At 37.9% G+C, this 25,105-nt stretch overlaps 1 protein-coding gene across 2 annotated transcripts in view; it reads left to right on the plus strand.

Moving 5' to 3' along the window:
* The window catches only part of ZNF277 (zinc finger protein 277), a 113,104-nt gene that overhangs the window by 70,452 nt on the left and 17,547 nt on the right, over positions 1–25,105 (plus strand). For both annotated transcript variants that reach the window (XM_047095794.1, XM_047095795.1), the window contains exons 3-5: positions 4,619–4,707; positions 4,988–5,070; positions 24,205–24,296. In XM_047095794.1, the coding sequence (XP_046951750.1) occupies positions 4,619–4,707; positions 4,988–5,070; positions 24,205–24,296 (264 nt within the window). The remainder of the gene's footprint in view (positions 1–4,618; positions 4,708–4,987; positions 5,071–24,204; positions 24,297–25,105) is intronic.

Below are 25,105 nucleotides of genomic sequence, written 5' to 3' on the forward strand. Positions count from 1 at the left end.
AAAAATTCCTCTCCAAAACAATGTAAACATTGACTATTTGTGATAAGAGTTAAGTTGGAATCTTCTTAACATAGGACTTTTTTCCTAACTTCAGAAAAGTCACTGATGTGTGTGTGCGTGTGTGTATTTACATATATATGTATATGTATTTATGTATATGTGTGTATATATGTATATACACATATATAACTTCCCAGGAATTGTTTCTTCTGAGTACAATGAGTAATAAAGATGATAAATAATAGATGAGATAGACTTATTTTGTGCTTTACAAGAAAGAAGCTGTAAATTTTCATGTTAAATATATTTAACATCTTCTTGATCAGAAAAAAGTTAACAGTAAAACTTTCTCAGAGTAAAACAAAAGTAAAAATCTCCTTTGTGGGGCCCTTGCATGGCTCAGTCAGTTAAGCATCTGACTTTGGCTCAGGTCATGGTCTCACGGTTCTTGGGTTCAAGACCCACATCGGACTCTGTGCTGACAGCTCAGAGTCTGGAGCCTGCTTTGGATTCTGTGTCTCCCTCTCTCTCTCTGCCCCCCCCCCCCCCCCCACCGCTTGCACTCTCTCTCTCTCTCTCAAAAATAAATAAATGTTAAAACAAAAAATCTTTCCTTTGAGCCATCTACCATAGTTATTTATACTGAGCTATTTGCTAGCTTTATTCAGTAAATAAAATTTTCCTAGAAGATAAATGCTAACTCCTTAATTCTTGCCCCTTTCTATATTAAATTCCACTAATTCAGTGCTATTTAATTAACAACCATATCTCAAATCTTTATGCCTGTCAGTAAGCACACCAGTTACAGTGAGAGGCTGGGCAAGCAAGATTACTAGGATTTTTTCATGAGATAGTTCAGTGAAACATGATTGAAATTCTTTTAAAAGAAAAAAGTATTTGCTGATGACCTAATAATTATTTTTATGGCTTTTCACTGAAGTACGAGATGCTTTGATTACTGTTTTTCAAATAAGGGGTTCATATCACATATCATTTCTTGGCTGCCTTTAAATATTGAGTGACTGCAGGAGCACCTGGGTGGCTCAGTTGGTTAAATATCTGACTTCGGCTCAGGTCATGATCTCATGGTTCATGGGTTCAAGCTCCACATCATGCTCTGCACTGACAACTCAGAGCCTGGAGCCTGCTTCAGATTCTGTCTGTCTGTCTGTCTCTCTCTCCCTCTCTGTCTCTCTGCCCCTTCCCTGTTCACACTATGTCTCTCTCTCAAAAATAAAAATAAACATTAAAAAAAATTAAATATTGAGTAACTTCAGTGGTGCCTGGGTGGCTCAGTCGGTTGTGTTCGACTTCAGCCCGGTCATGATTTCATGTCTCATGAGTTCGAGCTCCACATCAGGCTGTGTGCTGACAGCTCAGAGCCTGGAGCGTGCTTTGGATTCTGTGTCTCCCTCTCTTTGCCCCTCCCCCACTCGCATTTTCTCTCTCTCTCTCTCTCTCTCTCAAAAATAAACATTTTTTAAAAAAATTTAATAGATAGATAAATAAAAAATATTGAGTGATTGCGTTTTTAGCTTTAAATAAATTAGACAAATAAGAAAAAATGAAGAAGAGACAGATTAAATGATGCCTTGGCATTCAATATCACCCAGATAGCCTTCAGTGGAATGTAATCAGGAATGAAGAACCTCTCCATGTATTGTATTGTATCAGTAGCCATGATGAAACTTCACATCAAACTTGACTTTCCTGGCTTTTTTTTTTTTTTTTTTTTAACTCTGTTACCTCAGCACCCAGTTCCACTGTATGGATTTGATTTGTCATGAAAATAGATGGCTGTGTAGTACAGTTTGGAAGAACAATACATCTTCTGTTCCTGACAGGAGTAGAGGTTCTCCTGTGCTCCTTCATCCCTGGCACCACTTTGCAATAGAAAATATGCTGAGGGGAGAATGAGAAAAATGGCTACGAATGCCATTTTTATTTTCTTAAGTCTCTTGCCTTTTATTTCTCCCTTTTTGTCTCTCCCCTTGTCCAGGGGAAGGGGCAAGGAGGGGTTAAGCAGCCGCTGGGGAATGGAAAAAAATGAGAATAAGAGTAGCTGTGTAAGTGCTGTAGCTGCCCCAAGTGACCAAAGAATAATGTTTCAGCCTTTTGTAGATACTTTTCTTCTTTTTGTATGTGTTGATGGATCTGATACGCACTTGCCTTCTGCATCTGACACTTCCAATATGGAAGCCAACACGCTAGACATAGGGTCAGTATTTATGGCTTGAGGCTGAGTTGGAGCCTCAGGTCATTTTCAGATCTCTTAAGATAAGGTCTAGCACTATTCTATAAGGAAAGAGTTCTCTCCTTGCTTACTTAACCAACCAGGTCCTCAGTATGGTTGTACATGAGAAGAAAAAACTAAAGACGTGGTTTTATTTTCATACATTAGTCTTTTACTTCTTTTCCTTATATATTCCATACTCAGTGTTGTCATCTGTTTATATTTATATGTGTCACAGTTCTCTCTCTCAGACCTCTATCCCGGCACCAATTTTTTTTTTCGAGTACATGAATGCCCTTTCTGTAGAGGACCATGGGGTCCGGACAATAATGTTAAGAAAAGGGGAAGTAAGAATAAAAAAGAGACAAAATATGGAGAGTTGAAGTCTACTTAGAGAACCTTACAGGAATTTTTAAATGCTCTTCTACCTCTTAAAAACATTTCTTGGGGCACCTGGATGGCTCAGTCAGTTAAGCATCTGACTTCAGTTCAGGTCATGATCTCACGAGTACAAGCCCTGCATTGGACTCTGTGCTGACAGCTCAGAGCCAGGAACCTGCTTCAGATTCTGTTTCCCTCTCTCTCTGCCCCACTTCCTGTTCATGCTTTATCTCTCTCTCTCTCTCTCTCTCTCTCTCTCTCTTTCTCTCTCAAAAATGCATAAACAGTAAAAAAAAAAAAAAATTCTTGTTAACCTACTACTATGTGCAAAACGTTGCTAGTTGCTATAACAAGCTATTTAAGGGGTGCCTGGGTGGCTCAGTCAGTTAAGCTTCCAACTTTGGCTCAGGTCATGATCTCATGGTTCAAGAGTTCAAGCCCTGCCATCAGGCTCCACACTGACAGTGCAGAGCCTGCTTGGGATTCTCTCTCCTTCTCTCTCAGCCCCTCCCCACGCTCATGCGTGAATATGCACTCTCTCTCAAAATAAACATTTTAAAAGTGAAATGTCCAAATGTTTACTGTCTGTTACTAAATCTATTTCAGTAAGTTCCATCTTTTTCACAGGTTTTCTTTTTCTGTTCTAAGTGTTTGGGGTTTTGGATTGTATTTTATCTATCAACCATATAGCCTGATAAGCTGTCAGCTATATAGTCAACCTTTCCATTGCCTTTCTCCACATGAAGGAGACCACATTCTCTTCTTGGTACCATTTGATAATGAGATTGCAGTTGCCAATAGAAATCTTGTTAGATAAATGGGAAGATGAACAGCTTGTTGAATCCTGTCATCTTACTCCTCCTTTCATCAGATAATGCAGGTTTGGGTGTTATGCTTTGCTTTTAAATTTAGCCAATGTGCTTCTTCTAATTCTGCTCAGCAGATACAGGAATTATAAGCTTGGCTATTTTTCCAATCATCTGCCTCATTTCAGACAGTGGGCACAAATGAAATTTCTCTGTCTTGTTATATATATGTTGAATTTAGACTGACTTCTCATTGCCTTATTATTTTGCCTTCAGTTCTTTTTTGTGGGAAACCAAATAGCTATGTCCTGGTTAAGGAGATTATAGGGAACACATTACACTGCTTTCTCACCCTGCTGAAAACAGGGGACCAGTATCTAGTTAATGCAGACCAGTATCTGGTTAATATCTATATAGGGGTTGGGTCCTGCTTGTGCTCATGAATTCCTTAGACCAAGTTATCTGTGGAATATCTTATCTTGTTCTCCACCCTGCTTTCAGCATCTGCTCTTTTGTAGTCTTAGGAATGCCTTGTTTTTTTGCATGCTTTCTATACTTTCTTACTGGCACGTAGCCACTGAAATATTGCACAATGTTTTCCCTATAATGTATGCCTAATAAATATGGGAGCCTGAGAGCAGCTCAGGGAGACTTCCCTTGGCCTCCCTCTCAGCTCTCTTGCGGAGTCTTGAGTAATCCGTCCTTTCTGCCATTCTCACCCTTGCTGGACAAAGCCAAAAGCTGAACCCACAATTGGTGACCCGACATGATAAGCTGAACCCACACTTTTTGTATATAAGATGACCACCCAGCTTTCATTGTATTGGAAAATGTGTGATAAAGCCTGTCTAAGCATTGTTACACTTAAAATTCATATAAACATAGATGCAATTTCAGAAAAACTTCTTTATCACATAAAAATAAATCATTTTTAATGTTCCCATATATCTGTTTATTGAATTTGGGAATAGTAAAGTTTAATCATTTCCATTCCTTTACAGAGTAATTTCATTTCATTGAATATTTATTTCATATTTCTACAATGCTCTGCTGCCTTTCCATTTACAAATTTTCTAGCAATTATCAGTCAACAATTTTATTGTTTTGGGATAATTAAATGTTCTTATCAAACCCTATCATTCTAAAGTAAGTAGCATATTGAGTCTTCTTACCATCCTTTCTTTTTGATTATTCTAAGGTACATTTTATATTGGAGGAAAAGGTTCACTGAACAGCCTGTTACAGATTTTTGTAGTGTGATAAGAATCAATTCCACAGCTCCACTTGGTAAGTATACATCTTAGCTACTATCTTTTCCCTACAATGCAAAAATTCAAAGGATAATCTTACTTTCTTATATTAGAATTCTCACTTTCACGATAGCTAAAATTAAATTGTTCTGTTTATGTTGCCTGACTTCAATAAAGCTAAAGCAGAGCTGTGTACCAGAAGAAAGATCCTAATAGACATACATATATATATGTATATATGTTTTTTAAAAGAATAAATCTTTCTGGGAAAAGATGACAAATATCATTTCTCATTTATTTTCCTTATCTCTCAACAGAAGAACAAGACAATTACTTTTTGTTATGTGATGTTTTACCAGAAGATAGAGTACTTAGAGAGGAACTTCAGAAACAAAGACTGGTAAGAATTATTTTAGAGAGTGAACAGTGTGTCGGAAATACATGCAAAATCACTTTTGTTATTTTTGTTTGTTTGTTTTCACTTTTTTAACCTGTAAACTTTCATGCACAAAAGAAACAATACAAAAAGACCTTAAAACAAGAAAAGTATCCACTTGATTGGAAATTAAAGTATTTCATGTTAAAAATGCAGTGAGAATTTTTGGCTTTGTTTTGCTTCCTGGATTATCTCTAAAATAACAACAGGGCTTACACATTTTAGTGTAATTTTAGCTGCCTGGCACATGCTAGGGTTCAGCAGTTGTGGAAAAATGCCCTCAGCTAAAATTGAGTTGAATTAATTAACTTTTTTTTCTCCTCCTCACTGGAATGTGCTATACACTGGCACCTCTTTTATTCTCCTTATGAATTAAGCATATGGTTTGATCACAGTAGCCTTTCTCATTTTCAGCCTTAATCATAAGCAAGCTTATTTGAATATCTCAGCATTTTTGGTCTGTAAAAAAGGTAACTATATAGAAGTGTGAAAAATTTTATGTTCGTAAGTTGAACAGAAATTGGCTCATTTTTTTTAAGTTAATAATTTTGCCTAAAAATATGCAGTTTTCCATTATTTGTGATTTAGTCTCAACTGTTACTTGAAAGTGACTTGCTCTTCCTTTAGTAGTTACCTGTTAAGTGTTCCAGTGTCTTTGGATTGGGCTAGATAACGTTATGAAAGAGAACTGTGATTTCAGTGTTCCTACTAAATTCTCAGGACATCTAAGAATAAAATAAATCCTATCTACCATAGTCCTAGGATTTAAGAAAGTCTCCTGAATGGGGCACCTGGGTGGCTCAGTCGGCTAAGCTTCTGACTTCAGCTCAGGTCATGATCTGAGTTTGTGAGTTAGAGCCCCGCCTTGGGCTCTGTGCTGACAGCTCGGAGCCTGGAGCCAGCTTCAGATTCTGTGTCTCTTCCTATCTCTGCCCCTCCCCTGCTCATGCTCTGTCTCTCTCTCTGTCTCTCAATAATAAATAAACATTAAAAAAAAAAAAAAAAAAAGAAAGTCTCCTGAAGCACATTATATTCTGTAAACATCCCAAATGATTATTTCTCACATAAGGAGAGATGATATTGTTAGATGTCGATTTATATGTAAGAAAAATTAGGCTTATACTATAGCACCAAACTAGTAAGGAAACAGGACTTCCTAAGTTTTTCTTCTTTCCCTATTGTAATGTCTTAAGAAATCTACAAAACAAGGATGAATTTACTGTCGTATTTTATGGATTTTGTTTGCTTGTGCTTATTCATAATTTTTTATTGCTTTGCATTTTTTCACTGTTGCTCACAGTGGCCTTAATGAAGATTGATCTAACTGACATAATCCTGGTGCCCCCCCCCAAAGATTTCTTTGTATCAAACCCTACTGCTTCACCCATCACTATTACCACATACACAGAATCTTTACTGTATGTCTACAGATAGATACAGCCCCTAGAAATACTATATCTATAAAATTTAGGTGACCTTTTAAGATTCTGACACTAATTTCAACATGTGTTTGTTTTTGGTTTTTTTCCCCAAATCACTAATCAATTCTCCAACACCAGCTGAGTGTCCTACAATTCAACTCAATTCTGACACAATTTCCCGAGAGATAGTATTGGATTCCACAGGTTAAGGGCTCGGTCCCACAAATCTGCCCTCCACTTCAGATGTCAGTCATAAGTCCAGGTTGTTACCTGTGCTTCTGACCCACTGACTATACAAATCAGAGGTTTCCATGACCCTCCCCCCCGCCCACCACTGCTGCCTTGAGTTGATTAATTTGCCAGAGGAGCTCACTCTAGGAAATCAGTTTACTCACTAGATTACCTGTTTATGTCAAAGGATATCAAAGAATATGAATCAGTAACCAGCTGAAAAGCTACGTGGGATGAAGTCCCAAGCAAAGGAGCTTCTATCCCTGTAGAGTTTGAGGCCTGGCAAGACAGCACATGGATGCGTTCTGGTTCATCAGCATGGAAGCTCTCCAAACCTTGTCCCTTTGGGTTTTTTATGGAGGCTTTGTTACTTAAGATATGTCTGATTAATTCATTGGCCATTGGTGATTGAATTCAGTCTCCATCCCGTCTCCCCTCCAAAATTCCAATCCCGTAATCACATGGTTGGCTCCACTGACCACCATTCCTCATCCTTAGGTTAGTGCTTTCCAAAAGTCACCTCATTAACATATCAAAAAACACTTTTTATAGGTCTCAACACTTCGGACTTTAGGAGCTATGTGCAGGGACAAAGACCGAATATATGTTTCTTACTATAAATTACAACAGCACACCTTTTTACCGACTTTATAGACTGACAAAGTGATAGATTTGATAAAAGTGAGTATTATAGCAGCTTAAGCAAAATGTGAAACTGCAGTCAGTTCATACATATGAATATATTTGTTGAATTCCTCCTTACCTACATGATCATACAAAGAAAAAAATGAGGGGCACCTGGGTGGCTCAGTTGGTTGAGTTTCTGACTTTGGCTCAAGTCGTGATCTCACGGTCCGTGGGTTTGAGCCCCGCATCAGGCTCTGTGCTGATAACTGACAGCTCAGAGCCTGGAGACTACTTTGGATTCTGTGTCTCCCTCTCTCTCTGACCCTCCCCCATTCATGCTCTGTCTCTCTCTCTCAAAAATAAGTAAACATTAAAAAAAAATGTTTTTAAGTGCAAGGCACAGTTCATGACATAAAAAAGCATACAGTCTAGAGAGAAAAGCAAATATGTGTTCTTATCTCAGTACTGGAGATGATAGAATATCTTATTGGGCTGTGAAGATTGAGATAATGCATGTAATACACTTAGAACAAACAGTATCTGCCACATAGAAAGTGCTCAATAAATGTTGTAGACAAATAACACTAATAATACTGTGTCTTAACAATGAAATGGATTTGGATAATTAGTGAGTTGTGGAAATGGGAAGAAAAGTGCATATGGATTTAAATATTCAAGATGTCGGGAAAATTGATTAAATCTAATCTGGCTATGGTAGAAAGATTTTTGGAGGAGGAGTATGGGATGGATTTAAAGAGATGTGATGTAATTAAATAGTAGAAATCCTTCAGTGCCAGGAACATTTACTTTGTAATAGAAAAGACCCATCGATGTCTCCTTACTGTCTCTGAAAATGAAGTGGAGCTATGTAAAAATCCATTTAAAACTGATAAATCCTGGCAAAGAGCAGACCAACTTGGAGATAGGAAAGAAGCTAACCATTACTGAGTGCCAGCCATATGCCATGCCTTGCCTTAGGTCCTTTATAATAACCCTGTGAAGTAGCTATTAAATGCTGTTCTGTTGATGAGGAAACTGTGGCATAGAAAGACTAATTTGCCCAGGACGACATAGTGAACAAGAAGCAGAGCTGGGACTTTAAGCCAAGTGTGCCCAATACATGCCTTTGTAAGGGGTGCCATGACAGTCTAGTAGTAATTTATTCAACCTCCCGTATGTCTTACTGTTATTCTGGACTCTCTGAATTACTCCATCGTGGATGCTCATGGTCTGACAGGTCAGGGTAGGTAAAGGATTGAGGCTAACAATGGAGTTTAGGGAAAGCAGAGATTTCCAATTGGCTGTCACTGGGAATCATGGCCAAAGGATCAAAAAGAAAAGATTTGCCAGAAAGCAGGAAGACAGGCTAAATTTGCAGTCAGTCATTTCATCACAATTTTATGCTCTATAGTGTGGAAACATGAGGTTGGTGTAGATGATCTTCCTTTAGGAGTTTGCATTGATGACAAAATATCTCTCTTTTATGTATGAGCTCTACACATCAGTAATAGGCATTTCCAGATGAAGTCCAACTGATCAAATGGAACAGCTTTCATTAAAGGTAGTAATACATCTTTATTCCATCAAGAACAAGAACTTTTTTTTTCATTTTTTTTTAATGTTTATTCTTGAGAGAGAGAGAGAGAGAGACAGAGCAGGAGCGGGGGAGGGGCAGAGTGAGAGAGGGAGACAATCTGAAGCAGGGTCTTGGCCGTGAGCAGTCAGCACAGAGCCCTATGCAGGGCTCGAACTCACAAACCCAGAGATCATGGCCTAAGCTGAAGTCGGATGCTTAACTGACTGAGCCACCCAGGTGCCCCAAGGACAAGAACTTTTTCAACCAATTTTAAGAATATGCATTGGTGTACCATTCCTGAAAGGTGCTTTGTTATCAAGTATTGGAACTCTTGAAGAGGTTTATGCCCTTGTTCTTCTCCAAGAACTCCTCCTAATAGAATTATACACCCAGAAGGTTAAGTCAACGACTCTGCCACAGCTTGACAGTTTTTCCTTATTTAGTCTTTCCTTATTTGCTATTGATTGTATTTTACCAAACAGTTTCTCTTCATTCATCAGACTTTCAATCTAACTTCTGGAAAATATACTTTAAACTAGTCAAGCTGCTTTATGGTAATGGGTATATAATCTAAGCTGTGTTTAAGTGAACTCAGCTTAGTATCAGTAGCATCTCAACTCCAGTCCATGAGGGAGGACCCTCAAACTAGAGTACTAGTGTGGCATTTGCTGTCCTGATTTGCATTAATGGTAACTTGTATGTGGATTATTCTTTGATATTTACTCTTTCATTTGGAACTCTTTATTGAGTTCATAGGATTTGAGTTCATACTCACATGATTTGAGTTCATATTGACTTTGTAACTTCTTTGAGGTCAGGAGTTATGTCTTATATTTAAGTATCCTTCAGTAGTACTCAATATATTGCTAAGTTCATATTGGTGTTTTTCCCCAAACTCCATTTTTTTTTAATTCTTACTTCTGTGTGAGTAGCTAGAGACAAATAGTCTAAATGATTCACTTCATGTTACCATAGCAGATTTAAGGCTAGAGCCATATTTCTTTTTTCATTTTCTTCTAGACCACTGGTTCCTTGAGACATTTGTGAGTTTCATGTGTTCCCATTTTTCATTTTGAAAGGCTTAATTCCTATTTATCACTTATTTGAATTTTTTTATTTGTATTCAGAAGGGAACTACAGAATTAGGAAAGATTCTTGAGAGTTTAATAGGTTGTATACATTCATGTCTTAAGTTTCTTCTTTAAAAGTGTTCCCTTGATCTCACCATTTTACCTTAATGTCCTCCAGTGACTCTCTACCCTCTTTTCTCTTCAGTGGGTGTATGTAAGTTTCTCAAGGTCTTGTCTCTCATCCAGGTTGTGTACTCTCATAACTACTACCACTACACTAACAGCTCAAATACTGGTGCTGGTGTAGAGTAGGCAGTTAGAATAAATACCTTTTGATTGAGTTCGTTTATAGCTTTCATCCTGGCTCACCTCTGAACCCCAATTCTAACTGCCCTTATGTTAAACTTCTCCATATAGATTTCCAATAACACCTTAAGTTGAATGTGCCTAAAGCTGAACTTACTTCTTTCTCTACTGAAGTGTGTGATTTACCTGTTTTCTTATGTAATGATACCACCATTCTCCTAATCACTCAATTGGGAAATTTCTAGGAACATCTTTAATTCCTGTCAGTTCTACCTCTGAGTCCCATATCCGTACCCTTCTTTGTAATCCTCATGACTTTTATCTCACCTTCCCAATGGACTTACCTCTCCAATCAACTGGCATTACCTCCAGAACTTTAATAGTAAAATATATAGCAGATCATTTTATTCTCTTCTGCTAAAACCTGCAATGGTCTTTATTATCTATATATTCTTAAGATTTTCTGGATTAAGTCTGTATGTCAGTGTCTTTTACCTTTCAGTTGCCCAATGTCAGTTCATTAATTTATTGAATAAATATTTATCTTGCAGCAGACAGTGTTCTGGATGTTGTTGCTATAGCATTGGGTGAAATAGGCCACATTCCCTGCCCTCTAGTGAAAAACTGCATGTCTCACATTTACTTAAATGTATTAGATACTTTCAGGACTCTGCTTCATCACCCAGTAATGCCAGCCCCACCTGTCCACCTGTATAAATAACATACCCCTCAAGATACTGCTTAAATGCCACATTGCCACAAAAGCTTCCCAGATGCCACCTGTCAGAATTAATAATCTCGATTGAGCTCTTTTAATGCACTATTTTATTTGGCTTTTCAATTATAGCTAGTTTAAAAATCTATCTTCCTTACAGGAATAGATGCTTCTTAAGGGTTGGGACTGTCATGTTTACTTTGTATCTTCTCAGCCTTATTCATAAAGGTTTAACTTAAGGGGCACCTGGGTGACTGACTCAGTTGGTTAAGCATCCGACTTCAGCTCAGGTCATGATCTCATGGTTCACGAGTTCGAGGCCTGCATCTGGCTCTGTGCTAACAGTGCAGAGCCTGGAACCTGCTTCAGATTCTGTGTCTCCCAGTCTCTCTGCCCCTCCCCTGCTCACACTCATTTTCTCTCTCAAAAATAAATAAACATTAAAAAAAAAAAACTTTTAAATAAAGAGTTAACTTAATTTTAATCTTTAAGTGTTGGTGAGATATTTCTATAAAACCATAGAGTCAGATGTCCCTGATTTTTAAAAGGGATATAAAGTATCAAGGCAGACATCTTTAATCACTGGGTTACACTTTAGCATTAAAAAGCACTAGTTTTTCAATTTGCCTATGGGAGAAGATGTGGCATTCATAGGTCTCAGTAGTAAGATGTAACTTTTAATTAAATTAGGATAAGAGGAAATATCCATTTAACTGCATGGAAGTTTCTTTTTTTTAATCACTATTATAAATGTCAACTTAAGCGGTCATTCATGACAACTATAAATGTTTTACGACAATTACAAAAAAATTTAAAAAAAAATTTTTTTAATGCTACTTCATATATTCCACTTTCCCCCCCACAATAAAACAACAAAATGAAATTCTTTGTCTGCGCCTAAGATTTTTTTTACTCGTGCCATTTTTCTTTATAGATTTTAGAGATTTTTAGTAAAGTATTAAATTACTTTCTATAGTGTCTTCAAAGTAAAAAGTCATTTTGCATTTAAACCTTTCTTCCATAATTCCTACCCTTGAAAGGACAAGCCCTCTAATTGCATCTAGAATAAGTTTCCCAAATATAATGTGATATCTCCCTTTGAATTGTAACATTCTTAACAATCAACATAGATCAAGTTAGCAAAAATGACCATTGAGTGATTTTAACCTTCAGATTAGTTAATCTTTCCGTTCAGGAAACATGAAAACTCAGCCTGAAACTATACTACACTGAATTCTCAAGTTTACCACTTTGAACTCCTTCAACAAAACTTGAAATTTACATGGCATTTTTTATACACATTGGCTCTGTGAGACCAGTAAGATGATATCATTGTTTTTGTTTAGATAGAAAATACAGGGCCAAAGATGCTGGGAGAAATGTTCAAGGCCACAGTTATCTACTGACTGAAAAAGGAAGAGAGGCAAGTCAGACTTTTACTATTTCCCACCCCCACCCCCACGCGCCATTCTTTTTCCACTTGTACCAGGATCCTTTATCCAATGTGATCCTACTTCTGGAAGCAGAAGTGACATTTTCTAAACTGACATTTGTTACAACGAATAAAATTGGAAGAATGGTATATAAATACATATGTAAATAAATAATAGTGTTTTGTTTCTATTGCTAAGATTTTTTTAAGAAAATCCAATTTCTTTATTATCTTAAATCAGTGGTAGATTTCTTACTCCTTTGGGCCTAAGCTTGTTACATTTTCTTTTAAAACTTGAAGATGGTGTGTTTTCAGAGTTTCCCCTATCTTTAGAGAAACATAGGGGTATCCCTGACCTTGAGTTTATCCAAGAAAATACTTCCTTTGACGGAAGTATTATCATTGTGCTGATCCGTGCCATAGCTCTCTCCTCTTTTAGTGTCAGAGGTGGGCATTTTGCAGTCTTCTGTAGCCACCTTTCCACATTTTAATTCTTCCTCTTTTTGCCTAGGCTAGATTCCCTTATATCTTTAGTACAAATAGAAATGAGGCTTTTCTAATTCTCATGTGTTTAACTCTTGCAATTTTTTTTCTTCTGTACTTCTGCTTTTCCGTTTTTCATAGTAATGGTCTGTTCCGTGTAACGGTTACCTTTATGTAATTTTTTTCTCTAGTAGCTAATTCTTCTAGATGTTCTATCTCTCCTGTCTCTTCCTTTCTTTTCAGAAGACACTTCAGTACGACTCTAAGTAGAATAAAAATGCTGTCTTTCTATCCTATGTAGCAAGCAGATGGTTGTTGCTGTTATCATTGCAGTTTCAGAAGGGGTAGGAGGTGCTGATGTCTTTCAAAAAGGTGGAATATTAGTCACATCGAACCTCGTGGATTTGTGGGAGTATATATCATAAACCAGTTAAGAAATTTCTCTCTGGCTTTTATGTTTTACTGTCTTGCTTTAGTCTTTGACATATCTTTTCTCATTTATTTATTAAGATCCTTGATATTATTGTTAGAGGGAACTTTCTTTCAGCTCTCATAAAATGCTGAGAACAGTGGATTTTATTGTTCTGTTTTAAGAAATGGTATTGTGTCATTGAGAGTCCTTGCTTTCATACAGCTACTCCTGCCTACATGTGCAGAGGTGTGTTTTTGTTAAAGTATAGTATCCTGTATGTGTATATTGCTAACATAAATTCAGAATGCTCAAGTCATCAGATTCTGGCAGACAGGTTAGTCTTTCCTGGAGCTACCTGGCATTTTTTGACACTTAAAAAGGAATTCTTTGGGCAGAATGAGTAGCTTTTTACTTGACCCCTACTCAGAGGGCTTCTAACATATTTAAGGAACTTGCAGGCAGATTCTGTTCTGAACATAGTTGAAACTATACATCAATATCTTTACACAAAATGTATTCATTTCCATTTTACTTTGTTAATCAAACTTGTTCTCGAATCCTTAAATTAGTGGAAGTTTACTGAGATTTTTGTACTTTAATTTGCTTATACTGAATTTTTATATTAGATAAAGGATGTGATAGAAAAAATAAGCCTTTACCGAAACTGAGTGAGATCAAAATGAAAATACCCTGCTTACTGTCAGAAGATATGAGAAAAGGCAGAAAGAACAAGAGAGGGTGATGTTAGTCTTTATCCTTCCTGAGTCTGAAACATTTGGAAGACTGTTTCAGTAGTTCATATGCTGTTCACTCATTCAACTCATGTAACTCTAATAATTGAAATTTTCCAATACTTTCTTTTTTTTCAATTTTTTTTTCAACGTTTATTTATTTTTGGGACAGAGAGAGACAGAGCATGAACGGGGGAGGGGCAGAGAGAGAGGGAGACACAGAATCGGAAACAGGCTCCAGGCTCTGAGCCATCAGCCCAGAGCCTGACGCGGGGCTCGAACTCACAGACCGCGAGATCGTGACCTGGCTGAAGTCGGACGCTTAACCGACTGCGCCACCCAGGCGCCCCGAAATTTTCCAATACTTTCAAATTTATTTGGAATAAAAATCAAGACTCCTTACCAAGATCCCAAAGGGTCTAGTGCCTGTTTCTCCCACCCACTTGGATCACTGCTTCCAGCCACAGTGGCCATGTTCCATCCCTGTCCCTTAGACACACCAAGCTCTGTCCAGCATCTCATGTTGTTTGCACTTGCACTTGCTATTTGCTCTGCTTGCGATACTGTTCTCCAAAATCTCATGGTTTTCCTGAACAGGAAGGGAAGAGTTTTTGGAGAAGCTGATACCTGAGGTGAGCCTCTGGAATGGCACTGCAGGCGAATGAATGCTTTGGAAATGCTTTTGGAATTCACATGACCAAAGTGATTTGGGAAAAATTGGTGTCTGTAGAGGATTAGCTTTAGCTATCAGCTACGGTGTAGACACTCAAAACTTAATATTGACAGATTAATTTACTGAAAACTCTTTTCTCGGTGAGTAGGAAAAATTTTAAACGATTGTGAATTCCAGATTATAACCAAAAAGAAGTCATAGGTTGCAGTGCCCAGTATAAAATCAAACCTTTAGTTAACATTTGGGAAACATTTTGCTGAGTAAATGGCATTTGTTTTAGCCAACTGGAGTGTCCAAGTCATCTGTTTTCACCAAAAATAAATAAATAAATAAATAAATAAATAAATAAATAACCAACCAACCTTCTATATGTTAATTTCAGTTCATTTACTTCTTGGTGGTAGAAGGCATTGGAGAACAGGAAGTAGATAACACAAACTTCCGTGGTCTCTTTCTTTCTTTCTTTCTTTCTTTTTTAATCACCAAAGATAGCTGAGGTGCCATTCTCCAGGTCTTGATGTCAGTTTCTCAAAGGAATGCCAGCCCAGAATCTCCAGTGCTGTACTTAGAAGCTGCAAATGTTCACACTCTTAAAAAGAAAAGGCTCATCATTGTTCCATATGTATTAGGGGTTTTGCCATTTGGTGTGCAGTCTGGGTTCTGGTATTGTAACCAAGTCACTTCAAAAGAAAGCAAGTACTTTGTGACTCATTTATATCAACAGTACAGACCTTTTTCTGCATCTGACTGATGCAGTTTTTAATATTTAATGCTTTTCTTTAAACCTGTATTTTGTTGACTGTCTACTGTTTCATTTTTTGCCCTGAACTTGTACTGATGTCTGAAACTTAAGAAAATCTAAATTCTAAACTGTTCCAGGATTGATTATTTTCGGAGTTTTAACTCCTCTAAGATCTCTAAATTCTCATGTTATCATCTCTTTCCTTGACTGTATGACCTTTTGTAATCCCGTCATATGAGTAAAAAAAATAAATGCACTCTGGACCTTTGCTGGTCCCCAGGCATCTTAGGGAACAGAATGACCAAGGGGCAGTGCTGCAGGTCTCCTTGTCAGCCTTCTTTCCCTGTCATCCCATCGGGCTGCAGCTGGACGTACACCATCTTTTAGGAAGATAAGCTTCATCTCCATAAATTTCAAATATCTTAAATGTTTATTTTTTTAATATTTAAATCTTTTAACACATGCTTATAACTTTCTTGAATTTTCTAAGAAAAATGCTTTGTCGTACTTGCTTGACACACTGCAAGGTAGGATCTCCTGGTCCTGTTTTCATATCCAGCTCATATACCACAAAGCACTATTGCACACTCAGAAAGAACTCAGATACAAGATTTTATTTCTCAGCATTCCTGCCCTCTCCCCTGGTAGTGGCAAGCCTCTGCTTTGGAGCAATGCAGGCTTTGGGTCCTTCCCCTGGCAGCTTCTGGCTTTTGCTTTGAATGCTAAAGAATGTCCCCAGGAAGCAAGTGGGGTTTTGTGCCTGCTCTCCACCGATGGGCTGTTGTTCATATTTCTTCCCCCCTTCTCCCAGTCTTTCTCCTGAGAACTTGGAGGAAACCCGTGGAAAAGAGCTGGACCCTTTTATGTCTAGGGTTCCCAGGGACTTAGCCTTTAAAAATTCTATGAAATTTCAGCTGTTTTCTTCTACTTGTCTTTTCCTCCTGTGTTCTGCCAAAGGGGAGATAATGTGTGTGCCCCTGCCTCTCCTCAGACAGGTTTATCACCTTTTGGAATTCAGTTTGTCTGGTTGCCTTGTGACTTCAGGGTTTTTTTCTTTTCCTTTAAAAAAATAACAGCTTTATTGAGATATAATTCACATAAATACAATTCACTCTTCTAAAGTATACAATTCTAGGGCGCCTGTGTGGCCCAGTTGGTTAAGTGTCTGACTCTTGATTTCAGCTCAGGTCATAATCTCACAGTTTGTGAGTTCGAGACCCACACTGACAGTCCAGAGCCTGCTTAGGATTCTTTCTGTCTCCCTCTCTCTTTGCCCTTACCCCTCATGTGCATGCTCTCTTTTCTATCAAAATAAACAAATCAACTTAAAAATATATATAAAGTGTACAATTCCAGGTGCAAGTATATAAAGTTTTGGATTCTAAGTGAGGAATGATTTCTTTTTCTTTTCTTTTTTTGATTTTCCAGCATTTTCTCATTGTGGCTTTCTTAATACTAAGCACAATAGCAGAGGAGAACTTCTCCTTTTCCATCTGCTTTATTTTAATTAATATCTTAGTGATTAAGTGGCACTTTTAGTTAAAGTAGATGCTTTTCTTTCACAGAGTTCAAAGAGACACACGCATGTATTCGTTTACTGAATGAGGTATAGCTTGAAGAGACAACTGACCCAACTAACTAGTTGTCATAAATAAATTCTAAAATCTATTCTTGTTTGGTACCCAATCTTGATCTTTTAACCAAGTTATTAGTGATAAGCACATCAATAAATTCCTGTATTTAGTTATCTTGGTATACATTTTGCCAGAAGTTTGTCTTTGGAGGATATGCTAGCAAATTACGTGACTCATTTCCAGGTGTTATTTGGGTAATTTTCTGACAACCCTCCACCCACCCACCCAATCGGGACAAGGCAACTGGTAACACCTTATTTAAAATTTCATCCATGCTAAAAATTCTGTGACCATGATAAACAGAATACAACTTTAGAGGCCAGTAGCTAGTGTTGGGATGGTGGGAGTGGGGATTAAAAATGATTGTTTTAGAGGAATTTTTACCTAGTGTGTGGCTGTTCTCGAGTCATTTCGACAAAGAATTAAATGACTTGTCATGATGCAAGCTCCAATCCATGTTTAGGACTCTGCAGTTTCTATGAGGGAATCAACTGAAATATCTCCTGATTACCTTCTAAGGTCTGTGGCTCTGCATCCAAGCGAGAGTTGAGGAAAGTTAACATTCCAGGTGCTTTACTGGAAAGACAAAGCCAAGATTATTACCAGCCAATATTTATAAAAACCACATTCAGGGGAAATTGTTTGAGTTCAATAGTTTTCTAAATAGACTTAAACTTTCAACCTCCAATCAGGAGGAAGCAGGTATCTATATATTGCATCACAACAACTCTCCCCCAGTCCCTCTGCACTTCACTGAGTTTGGAATGTGCTTTGGAATGTGCTTTGGAGTGAGCTTGTTTTGAGGATCATTATGAGAAATAGTCCATGTTGTTTGGCCTATTTATTCTAAGTATATTGTCCATTAGATCACATTGTATACTTATTGTCAGTGACTTCTAGCTCCCCAGAGTTAAGCCAAACTTCACAAAGCACAGACACCCCCTCCCCCAAGACTATCCTTATTTTAACAGTAGCCGCAAGTTGGGGGATCTCCTGGCCACCTTTACTCCTGTCCAGCTGCTTACAAATTCAGGGGTTCCCTCTACCCCACAACTTCCAGAACTCTGGAAACCACTATACATATGATTACAATTTTGTTATAAAAATAGATACAAACCAGAGCCAGACAGAAAAATACACAGGAAGAGATCTGGGAAAGTCCTAAACACAAGGTTGCTTTCATCTCCAGGGACCTTTTGCCTTCCTAGCACATCAGTGTGTGACAATACACAGAGTATTGCTAATTAGGAAAGCTTACCCAAACTTTGGTGTCCAGAGGTTTTTGTTTGTTGTAACTTTATTTTCTATTTTTTAAAATTTACATCCAAATTAGTTAGCACTCAGTGAAGCAATGACTTTAGGAGTAGATTCCTCAATGCCCCCCACCCATTCAGCCCACTACCCCCCCCCAGCAACCTTCAGTTTGCTCTCCACATTTATAAGTCTCTCCTGCTTTGTCCCCCTCCCTGTTTTCACACTATTCTTGCTTCCCTTCCCTTATGTTCATCTGTTTTGTCTCTTAAAGTCCTCATATGAGTGAAGTCATATGATTTTTGTCTTTCTCTGACTGACCAACTTCACTTAGCGTATGAAACTTCATTAAGCATGACTGACTGAATGGTTGACCACATAGCTGAACTCAACCTCCAGTTCTCCCCCTCTTTCTGAGGTGAGGCTGAGATCATGTGGCTGAAAGCCCTAACCCACTAGGTGGTTGGACTTTTTGGCATGACAGCCTCCATCCTGAGTTATCTCATTAGCATTAAGTATCAGGTGCTGTTAAAGGCTCACCCCGAATAACAAGGACATGAATCACCCAAGAAATGCCAGGGGATTAGACATTACCTCCCAAGAATAGGGGACAAAGCCAGACAAACTCTGTTGCACAACTCCCCCCCCCCCCGCCCCCACCTTCTGATCTGTTTACCCTTTCTACTAAAGCTGATAGCCAAATTTGGGATCTACCTTTAGGTTTGAATTAGTTTGTGTATGTGCATATTTGTACATACATATTTCTTCTTTTTATTTTTTAATCTTCAATTTACGTGCCCACCCTACCATATTTTATCCTTATTTTACTCTCATTTTTATGCTCCATTGTTTCATAGCAGCCTGAAATACTTACTGGGCCAAGGTGGAGGTGTAAATGAAATAATCCCCAAGACCTCAGAGATAATCCATGCTTCTGGAAATAGAAAGCAGTAGGACTAAAAGATACTGCTGCCTTTCTTTGGAGGCTTTGGGCCACCACTCTAACTTTAGTAGGGATGTTTTTTGTGTCCTCTATTGGAAGAGCTTGGCTGATCTCCCCAACTGAGAATGCCTAACAGGTTCCACCGTGCTTCTGCTGTGGACTAACTTGGGGAGGATCCTTTGGAGTGTGCTGTTTTCTCTCACAGTCACTCATGCAGTTGTGCAGATGGGAAACTCTGTGTGAATCCAGTGTATCAGTACCTATAGAATGTTTTTGATTATCTATAATTAATAACATTAGCCTTAGTTTTACTTCCTTATGGTAATGCATGCTATTTCCATTGGATTTGTTATTCTACGCATTAGTTTCTGCTTTCCTGTACACAAATACTTAACTAAATTGAGATTTTCTAAATTGCTTTTTCCTGAATTGCTGACTTTTATAACTTTCAGCCTTACTCACATTTTCATTTTCTACCTATGTATGTATGTTAGTCCCATGACTATTGAGTGCCATCTGCTATATCTGTTGTTTCATTAATGTCTCCTCTGTCTTTAGCTTATGAATAAAGATGAAACACTCTGCCCTGACCTCTTCGCTACCATTCTTGACATTTTAAACCAATTAGACAAAAATACAGCTTGTTATTATGACTCTTTGCCTAATAGATAAGCTGATCTTGTATTCTTACAACTATGGTTTTTATCCAAGCCTATTTTGTAATGAAAATTTCATCTGATTTCATCAGATAAGTTTGAGAAGTTCAAACACATAACATCTGTTACATTCTCTTCATCCCTTTATTCTATAAATCCATGAATAAAATCTGAATAAATATCTACCCAGCATGAGATTTTTTTTTTTAGAAAAATAAAACCACAAAGCAGGTAGGCTTTGATTTGCACATCTTTGTGAAGCTTTGTATGGATTGTCTGTTAATATTATATTTTTTTGTCCAAAAGTGAGCTAAAATATATGCTACAACTAATCAGATACCAAGCTTTACAAAGGAAGAAGGAAGAAAGAAGGAAAGAAAAACTATTTTTCTTTATGGACCTCTGCTTTCTGTTGATTTCATGTGCATGAGATTTTTCTCATTTTAATATTATCAAATCTAGACGAGCTTCATAAACTGGAAAAATGGACAGGAGGACTCATTCTTTTTCTTTTGGATTCTCTCCTCTTCCTAGACTTGATCATTTTAAAATGAGAAAAGTCTTATGCACATGAAATCAACAGAAAGCAGAGGTGGGGCAACAAATGGTTTAAGTAGCTGCCTCTGGAGGAATGTCTGGAAAGGAGTTTTAAAAAGAGTTTGTTCTGTGCACAAAAGGCAGCTCTTAAAGAAATGAACCTGGGGAAAAATTAAAGGAGTTGTATGGGGTCTGCAAGACCAGGGATACCAAGAATACTCCAGAGTCTTTGTCTCTCTCATTGTGCCTGTAGACTGTATGGGTATACTAGTCCCATGCCCTCACGCTAAGGGAGGGGCTCCAGAACAAAACAGCCTGGGTTTAGTTACTTGCTCTTAAAGTGAGTTTTCTTACTGTCCTGACTATCCCGTGCTGGCTCGAACATACCAAAGAGTAAATTAGACTCTCCTAAGAAGAATCAATTTTTATCACTTCTAGTGTTTATACTGAGGTTTTGCCATTCACGGTCAATTGATAAAACTGAAATTTGGCCAAAGTAAATGTTAGATAGCTTAGCATCACTCTGGTTTAGACTCACAAGTCTTCTGTACTTGTGCTGAGCCAAACCAAGGAGATACTAAGTTGAGTAAGATTTTTCTTTAGCCAAATTTGGGTTATATCATCACAAGCTTGAGAAATACGAGCCAGAATGGTGACTTTTAATGAGCACTAATGGGTCTTGTGCACTGAAAACAGGAACAGGCAGAGAAGGTCCATGATTGGCCTTAATGCACCAGTAGTGATAGGGATCTTTATTTGCTGGGTTTTTGTTTTTGCTGCTAACAGTGTTGTTGACATAGGGTTATGAAATGTGTTTTTTGTTTTGTATTCAGTCAAACAATGCATGTTTGTAAAAGTTCAGTTTCCTTTTCCAATACCTCTTTTATTTGACTTGTACTGTCCATTTCATTTTTGATGTAAAGTTCACTTAAATTCAAAAAGCAATAATTAAAATGTTCTGATACATCAGCCTTCGCCCTTTTATTTCTCTTGCTTTTATCTGTCTACTTGCTACCACCATAAAACTGTGACTTTCATAACCCTAAAAAGTTTTGGGGCACCTGGGTGGCTCAGTTGGTTAAGCATCAGTTAAGCGACTCTTGATTTCAGCTCACGTCATGATCTCATGGCTCAGGAGTTCGAGCCCTGTGGGATTCGATCTTGGATTTCTGCCCCTCCCCCATTCGTGCACACACACATGCTCTCTCAAAATAAAATAAACTTTAGGGGGAAAAATATTAAAAAGCTTGTTTTGTATTTGCTGTATATGCCTGAAGTGTTGAGCAAGATCTTTTCATTCCGTATGTCAGAACTCCAGCAGAGTCCAGTGCTGTAACTTCTGGAATCTCCAGTAAGCCTCCCAGTCCCTGGAAAGTACTTCGTCAGGACTCATAGAGTCCTTTGGTACATGTACAGCTCAGTATTTGGACAGAGATGCAAAGAATCCTAGTAGAGTATTTCAGGTTTCTTCAGCTCCTCTTCAGCTCTCCTCTCTAGTACCTTGTCCCACAAGGTACACTCGCTTTTTAGTATCCTGACTCCGGTCTTTTTTTTTTTTTTTTTTTTTTTTCCTTCGTCCAGTGAGATAGCTCTGCATCTTATTTGGGTTTAACTTCACTATGTTGCAATTTGGAAAATACCACCCAGCATAAAACTGGCAGTGTATTATTTTTTTCTTTTACAGATCACAACCCTGTACTGTCTATTATCCAATGTCTGAAAACATAAAATATATGAAGCCACTTATTTTATAGGGGGAGGGTAGGTGGGATATACATGATTCCATCATGGCTGAAACCAGTTCATTGAGTTGATTTTTATCATGGTAATTTCTTAATTTTTTTTCTTCAAGTGAATTAGTAGTTCTAGATGTTTGGTGATACATTTCCAGAAATGCCACATGGAATCTATTAAGCTTCTAGATATGAGCTCATTTTGATGCTATTCTGTAAATATTCATAGATTCAGCAATAAACTTTATAAACTTTACTATTTTGAGCTCCATGATATTAGAGAAGCTGGGAGTAGTATGCCAATTATAAGAACAGCATAAAGACTTTCTTTTAACTTCAAGAAGTTTTCATTGGGGCGCCTGGGTGGCGCAGTCGGTTAAGCGTCCGACTTCAGCCAGGTCACGATCTCGCGGTCCGTGAGTTCGAGCCCCGCGTCGGGCTCTGGGCTGATGGCTCAGAGCCTGGAGCCTGTTTCCCATTCTGTGTCTCCCTCTCTCTCTGCCCCTCCCCCGTTCATGCTCTGTCTCTCTCTGTCCCAAAAATAAATAAACGTTGAAAAAAAAATTAAAAAAAAAAAAAAAGAAGTTTTCATAACCCTTCAAAAGACAAAGCAGGCAAACAGTTGACAAAGATGATGGGTAACAAACAGTGGAAATTGAAGTTGGCTGAATAACAATCATATCCAGCATTTAATGACCCATGAACAATTTGAGCTCTTTACATAAATTATCTGATTTAATCATATAAACAATTTTGTGATGTGATATTTCCATTTTTAGCTCAAAAATGAGAAAATTGATGATTAAAGAAGTTAAATAAAATATTGAGTACCAGTGAGAGCCAGAGTTCAAGTCTAGGTCTGCTCAGTGTTTCAGAGTCTGAGCTTTTAACTCTACAGTAGTAGAAATGGCTGCATGATAGAAATGGGAATCCTAATTACAGGTAAGATTTTGTAAGAGGCAAAAAGCAAAGAGAAATAAAATGACCTCAAGGAAAAATGGTGTGTGGAACCACCCTGATTAGAACAGATGCTACCAAAACATATTTGAGTTGAAGAACAAGATAATTGTGTATGAAAACATTGTTTAAGAAAGTTTTTCTGGCAGCAAAAAAGGCTGGATATGATTAAAAAAAGGATTGAGATCAGGGAGACCTCTAGGAGACTTATTTATAGTAATCCCATAATGACTGATTAAAAACTAGACTCTGGGTGATCATATTGTGAATGGTGGAGAGAAGTAATACAAAGATAGTTCAAGTGAAAAATGGATCAGAACTTGATTACAGACTAAACTGAGAAGTACAAAAAGGAGCAAGTCAAAAATGCTACCACATTTTTGTTCGGGAGGTGGGGGGCGGGGGGGGGGGCGGCAGTCGGGGGAAAGAGGGTGAGGACAGGAGTTGACTAATAAAAACAGGAGGAAAGCCAGGGTAGGGAAGGATAATGAGACCCAGTTGACCTTGAGGTTCCTGCATAGCTATCCAAATGGAGTGTTCTGTTAGCATTTAACAGTATAGACTTAGAGTTTTGATACAAGGACAGAAATGTAGAAATGTGAAATATTATCAGAATTCATATACTTCCTTTGTGCTTCTACTGCAGATTCCTCCCATCTAGACTAAAACATTTTTTTTTTAATTTTTTTTTTCAACGTTTATTTATTTTTTTTGGGACAGAGAGAGACAGAGCATGAATGGGGGAGGGGCAGAGAGAGAGGGAGACACAGAATTGGAAACAGGCTCCAGGCTCCGAGCCATCAGCCCAGAGCCTGACGCGGGGCTCGAACTCACGGACCGCGAGATCGTGACCTGGCTGAAGTCGGACGCTTAACCGACTGCACCACCCAGGCGCCCCTAAAACATTTTTCATTAGCTAACTGTGCATTTATTAAAGATAATATCAAATATCTGTTTCTGTTTTACAGAAAGAAATTCTGGAACAACAACAGCAAGAAAGAAATGATAACAATTTTCATGGTATTTGTATGTTTTGCAATGAGGAGTTTTTCGGGAACAGGTTTGCCTTTGTGCATTTCTTTAAATATTATTGTTTTTCATCTGAAAACTCATCAAAACACCCATAATGCTTATGTAATTTAAGTTCTGTAGGTTGGCTCAAGACCCTTTCCTATATTACCAGTAATTTTTTTTCTAATATGCCTAATATCAACCATGGACTATAGTGGCTCTAAAGCAGAAAAGAGGAGTAACTTTAAAATTTTTTTTTCTTTTACTTTCTTCCAACTTTTTAGTCTCCAGTACAGTGAAATATTTGTTTTAGGTGTAGAATATAGTAATTTATCACCCATATACAACACCCAGTGCTCATCACAAGTGCCCTCCTTAATACCCATTATTCATTTAACCTATCTACTGCCCATCTCCCCTCCAGTAACCATCAGTGTGTTCTCTACAGTTAAGAGTCTATTTCTTGATTTGCCTCTCTTTTTTTTTTTAATGCCAAAAATAAATTTGTGTTTAATGTAGGACTTTTTAAATTGGCTGACAGGCAAGACCATGTACAATGAACTACTACAGACACACCCTTCTATATTGTTAACCCTAAACCTTTAGCAGTTTTTGATGTTTTCACTTTTGGATATTAGAAATGATAAAAATCTAGGGGCACCTGGATGGCTCACTCAGTTAAGCATCTGACTTTTGGTTTCAGCTCAGGTCATGGTCCCAAGGTTTGTGAGATGCAGCCCTCATCGAGCTCTTTGCTGACGGCACAGAGGCTGCTTAGGATTCTCTCTCTCCCTCTCTCTCTCTGCCCTTCCCTGCTCATGCTCACTCTGTTCTCTCTCAAAACAAATAAATAAACTT

This window comes from Lynx rufus, unplaced genomic scaffold, assembly GCF_022079265.1.
Source record: "Lynx rufus isolate CCGP_SWC_20201006 ecotype Redwood Valley unplaced genomic scaffold, mLynRuf1.p SCAF_4, whole genome shotgun sequence".
Taxonomy (NCBI): domain Eukaryota; kingdom Metazoa; phylum Chordata; class Mammalia; order Carnivora; family Felidae; genus Lynx; species Lynx rufus.